This window comes from Zootoca vivipara, chromosome 10 (assembly GCF_963506605.1).
Source record: "Zootoca vivipara chromosome 10, rZooViv1.1, whole genome shotgun sequence".
NCBI classification, from domain to species: Eukaryota; Metazoa; Chordata; class Lepidosauria; order Squamata; family Lacertidae; genus Zootoca; species Zootoca vivipara.
The window spans coordinates 33972694-33978693 of NC_083285.1; the positions used below are offsets into that span (position 1 = coordinate 33972694).

General features: G+C 40.5%; 1 protein-coding gene across 2 annotated transcripts in view; it reads left to right on the forward strand.

The window, feature by feature from the left end:
• Positions 1 to 5245, forward strand: part of LRRIQ1 (leucine rich repeats and IQ motif containing 1) — a 96838-nt gene extending 91593 nt beyond the window's left edge. For both annotated transcript variants that reach the window (XM_035127677.2, XM_035127679.2), the window contains one exon: positions 4438 to 5245. In XM_035127677.2, coding sequence (XP_034983568.2) covers positions 4438 to 4571 — 134 coding nt within the window. In that variant the 3' untranslated portion in view covers positions 4572 to 5245. The remainder of the gene's footprint in view (positions 1 to 4437) is intronic.
• Positions 5246 to 6000: the final 755 nt, after the last annotated feature.

The following is a 6000-nucleotide window of genomic DNA, read 5'->3' on the forward strand; positions in this document are numbered from 1 at the left end:
CAAGAAGGAATCCTTCCATTCACATAGGGAATTGTCTGGATGCAACTCAGTCACATAAGATGAATGACATCTTTTTTTCTTTCTTAATACTGCTGTTCTAATCTTAAGTGCAACTTCTTGAAATTGGTATAAGTTCTGGTGAAAGCTGTTAAAGAAGCAGGGTTACAGAGTTTACACACACAAATCTAGTTTACCTACATCTAAGCGCCAGAGGATTGAAGCAAAGACTGGGACACAGATAAAGTTAATTGTGACTAAGGCTCAAACTAGACACGATATGTGATCAGCATCTTACAGTGAGGGCATTTTCTTAAGCATTAAATGCAGCCCCAGAGGTATGACTCAACCCACAGCCTGGTGTTTGGAGTGCAACTTTTAAACCCTTTTCTCACAACAGTTTGAATCTCACACACTCCCCAAGGTTGCTGTTTGCTTTGTGACTATGTTTTCTTTCATGGGATAATTCGCACCTTAGGGCAAGAATGAATTAGAAAAACCAAGTTGGGTGGGGGGGGAGTTAACTGCCTCCCTGCTTTCACCCTTATTTCCACATCTCATCTCTGTTGCATCTCCCTCCCTCCCCCCACCCCACCCCACCCCCGCATGCTTTTAACTTATGGGGAAATGATGTTCCTGGTAGCAGATTTATTCATTGTGCCATTGAAAGTGATGGAATTGAAAGTGATGGGATTGGGGCTAAAGTATTACAATGGCAACTGCTGGGAATTGCAAATGGTTAAATTGCTTTTGTGTGTGGTCTTTTTTGTGGAGCCTGCTTCCCAGAGGCCACTGGATGTTGGACTAGATATCCACTAGATGTTGGACTAGATAGATCAATGGACTGATCCAGAGGTTTTTCAACCTTTTTGAGTCCATGGCTCCCTTGACCCACTACATTCTTTCTGCAGCACCCCTGTGGGGCTCAGGAGCACAGTTATGTCACCTCTTGCCTGCAGAGCTGGCAGCCTCTCACGCTTTTGCAAACACCCTCCCTTGTGGGGTGTTCCCCCAGTCTCCTTTCCTCTCCCCTCTTCTTGGGAGTCCTCTGGGCAGCCACAGCTGCTCCCCTCCCCAGTCTCTGAGCTGCCCACCCCACCCCAAAGAGAGGTGCCTTCTCACACTTCCCCACAGGCGCCTGGGAAGCACCCCCTGGCCAGCCCCGGAGGCACCATTTGCCTGGGAAGCTTGTAGCCAGGGCTGCTATAACAAACATCCATGCAAGGCTTTGGGAGGCAAAGGCGTGAGAGGGCATCAGAGGAGGGAGGGAAGGAAAGGGGGACAGAGACCAGTGTTGGCCACGGCACCCCTGACCATCATTCAAAGCACCCCAGTGTGCCATGGCACACTGGTTGAAAACAACTGGACTCTTCTTAATATTTTTAAAGTCACTGAATTACCTTCATTTATTGGAAGAAGGCATATCAGAGGCTTTGGATGATTTTGACTATAAACACATCCATCTAGAGGCTATATCCACTTTTAGGAGCTGTGTTGTATACACTGCAAATGTATAAACAAAATGCATACTGTGAAATATACTTGCAAAAGACTTATGCATCTCAAGGAACTGAAGTTGGCATCAGCTGGTGTGTACTCAAATGGAAAGATGCATATTTTCCTAATTTAATATGTGGAATTACATTAAAATTACACATTCCTTCTAATAGTGAACCTAAGTAGGCAAGTGTCTATTTGTTTGAAAACAAAATGAGACCACCTAAGAGCAAGTGGCTGTATCTAACATAGACTCACTAAGAGTGACCAGACATTAATTTTAATGGCTCTACTCTGAGTTGAACTTACTTGGATACAACCCAGGATACTGGTTTTCACATACTTGTGAATTAGGTATGCAAAAGTTTATGTGAAAGATTTTTGTATAAAAGGGGGGGTTGTGAGTTTCCATGACCTGTAGAATGTCGAAAGAATAGTGATGAGAAAAATATGAGTAAGACTTCTAATTGCCTGGAGAGGGAATTTTGGGCTCACGTTTAAAATAAAAGACAGAAACTCCTGTCTTTTGGTTTTGGGGGAGGGTGCAGTGCCCCTTAATCACAACTATGCTATAATGACTCATTTCTGCATTGTTTTCAATGTGCACTTTCACTTCCAATTTGGGAAGTGCTGAATGTCTGCACGAACCAGAAACTGGGGACACTGTGTGAAATGCACAATTAGGCGATGTTCACACATAGCCTTTGAAACGCACGGGGTCATTTTTCCGTAGAGCACTTTTGTAGACACTGCTTTTTAATTGTACACCTCTTCACATCATTATAATATTAGGCAAAGCAGCCGCCACTGTCCATGTTATTTGTACACGCAGGTGGGTATGTATACCAACTAGTACATGTACACCAACACATTGGTGTTATCTACTCCCCTAAATTTGGGTTCCCACACCCCCTGGTTGTGGGCAGAAATGATGTAATGCCACACTGCAGCTGAGCACATGTTGTTCCATAGTACTTTTTTGAAATTATTTTTGGTCATTCAAAATGCTAGCTGTCCCTAAAAAGAGAGCATAAAAACTGATGTGCTGATTTATCAATATACAGTCTGTTCCATGGGTGTAGCCAAGGGAGGGTAAGGGGGCAGCTGCCCCCCATCAATCTGAATCAATACAAATCTGAGGTTCTGCCCCCACCCCCAAACAAAAAAAATCCTGGCTAAACCCATAGTCTGTTCCCTGCTTTTCCTGGTGCATGTAGCTAGACTGGAAAATGTGAATTGGCACAGGTCTTGCAATGTCAGAAAGTCCACCCCAATAGGAGATGATATCATCATCATCATCAACTTTATTGCACTAGCCAAAGGCCATGGCATCATTCACAAAGGGAACAAAAAGAAAAGCAACAATAACCATAAAAACATCAGGCACTGCAGATACAATAAACCATGATCACGTCTGCTAAAAATTATTTGTTGCATATGCAAGGGGTTCTCAGGTAGAATGTACCAGCTTAAATGTCCGAGTCACCTGAGATAACATGAAAAAGCGCTCTCTGTGTACACAGGGAGATAGAAAGCACTTGAGAAGTTCATTCTCGGCACAAAATGGAATATAACCATTCCAGCAGGGTGACCTTTATATCTATGAATGGTGCGGGACAGGAATGATACCGTATGTGTGTGCAGCACCCCAAAAATGTACCTGCATCCAACAGAATGCACGTTATCACAGTGTGGTTGGGGGCAGATGGACTGTGGAATTACGAAGGTATCAGCTGAAGCAGATGAAAATGGAAGAAGAAGCTGGAGGAATTAGTCAAATTAAGCTAAGCTGGAGGCCAGGAACATTTTGTGAGAAGGGACACACACACACACACACACACACACACACACACACACACACACACAGAGTGCTTTATTCAACCACCGACAGTAGCAGTTATAAAGCAATGAAGCACTCAGGTTCAGGATGGGCAGCCAGCCCTCATCCTGAACCCATTACCATGATCACTATATTGTATAGTGGAAGAAAGTGATAAAACTACTGTACATCTGATAAGCCCCAGAGAGTGCTTTATGGCTCCTGTTTGAGGCTGATTGGAGCCCTAAGTAGTAGTCAGAAATTTCTGAAGGTGTTCTTGACAGCTACATAGTTACCATTGAAGACTTAAGATTTGAATAAAAATTCAATATTTATGTCAGCTTTCCCCATTTCTGATTCAGTGGAGTAAATGGTGACTTCCTCTGTATTTCCCTTGGTGGAAGTCTGGCTAGCGTATGTTGGGCTGAGAAATTAAAATAGTAACCCGTTGGCCCTATAAATCATCTGGAATTTTCTTCATGTGGTTAAAAAATGCCAGAATCCATAAAAAAGATATCTCTGTGCCATTTGTGTGTTCATGGAATATGTGCAGATGACGACGAAATAATTGGACACAAATAGGAAACAATTAATATGTAAATTATATGTCTGGGTTTTTGTCAATTTTATTTTATACCGTTCCTGCCCATGCTTTTTACAAATCTCAGTTGCGTGATAACATGTAAATGTGAATGATTTATCAACGCAATTTGTGAATGTGTTAACTATATGTTTAAAATGTATATGCTTAATCAGAGGCATTCCCTTGTGAAATAGTATTCAGTGCTGATCACATTGTTGTCACTCTGCACATCTCTTATTTCCGCCAATATGGTTAGTGTGATTTCCCGGCCAATGGATGTTTTATCTGCATTTATTCAAAAGAAACATGTGTGTGAGAGAGCACACACATATTAAATATCCACAAATTGCCATTGAGATCAAAGTTTTTAATCAGCTAAAGGCTTAAAATTAGCTTAGATTTTCTGCTAAAACTTTTTGTATTAGGAACTAAGTAACAAAATTAGGCATGACGAGAGGCTGCTGTTTTGTTGTTATTATTATTTTTAAAAGATGACTTTATTTGAGCAACAGCATTTTCATACCAATTTCTGCTTGTGCAGAAAAGGATGCTCCTGTGCCTGAAAGATCACTTTTGGGGCCCTCGCATAAAGAGCGGATATCATTTCGAGACCATCCAGTTCAGCTCAGCGGTGGATGGGGAAGTGGCAAAAAGAAGGCAAAAGCTTTGAAATAGTCATTGGACCTTCAGCATTTAAAACATATGGTGAGCCTGTGCATTGTCATTCTTTTTGGATTCTGCAGATGGAAAGTTCCTCAGCTCCATGTATGCTGTATTTTATTTTATGCTGCATGATTTCCCACCTTTTCTTCTTCTTCTTCTTCTTTGGCTAAGTTCTTTTATAAATGTCAGAGAAATTACAATATTTGTATCTGAAATTTATTTTTGCAGTATGGTTTAAAAGCATGTATGGAATTATTATAAAGCGGCTGGTATGATCCGGTGAACAAATGGATGTATACATACAATAATGGTTTGTGATTACGCAGTGGTATGTGACTGAGATAGCCTGCTCCACAGTTGGACTCAAGTACATGTGTTTAAACTCGTTTACTGCACCTCTCAATCAAGCAAAACAAATCAAAATCAATTTGGCTCAAATCTAGGTATTTTGCTTCTTTGCTTTGTAGATTGGAATATGTATCTGTTAAAAAGTAAAATGTGGAATGTCCATCTTATTCCAAACATATTAATGATGTAAATCTGTTTTGTGTAAAAATGCATCAAATTCTCCCCAGCAGTTGCACATCCCAGTGGGGTGAATGAATGCACATTCACAGCACGTTAAAATTCGGTAATGTGATATTAAGATCTGTTTCATAATTCCAAATTCCAAATTTCATCACACAACAATTTTGTCCTAGCCTATTACTTCAGTATCGGTCAGAACCTACCCTTTTGTAGCCTTATGATGGGTCCGTCCCCTTCCATGCCACTGATACTAATGTTGTTTGCATTACTTCAGTGCATGTGTGCTTTTCTTACTGAAGCAATGTTTCGGTGAGTGTGGTACAAATTGCTGACAGAATCTGGAGAAACAATTCTTTGGTTTTATACTCTTCTATTTACTTTGGTGTCATTACATGCCACTGGAGCCTTGACCCACTCAGAAACACTGCTGAAACAGAAAAGCTAAGACAGAACTCAAGGCTTCAGTCAATAATAAAAAAAGATGTATTAATATGTTGTGGCTGTGTTTAGAATATATTATACATTCCCTGACACAGTAAAGTTCCTATCATGTTGTTTGTTTTCATTAATGTCATCAAGTTAATATGGTTTGGAAATGTTTCTCTTTGTCTAAGACCACTGTAGGGAAAACCAAAGCAGTATGGACATCTAATATATTTTATGGCTGGGTTTGTGATAAATAGAAAATTGCATATTCATCTTGCCAGCTATTTACTGCACACAAAGATTTGGGTATTGAATTACAATCTGTATTTTAATGTCTCATGTCATAATTCATTTTTTAAAATGAAAATGCCGTTAAACAGATGGTTTCAGCTTTCAGACTTACCTGCCCAACACTTGGATTTAAGAAGATGCAGTCCAAAACCCTAAGCACACCCACTTGGAATTAAAGTGCAGTGAAAATCAGTTG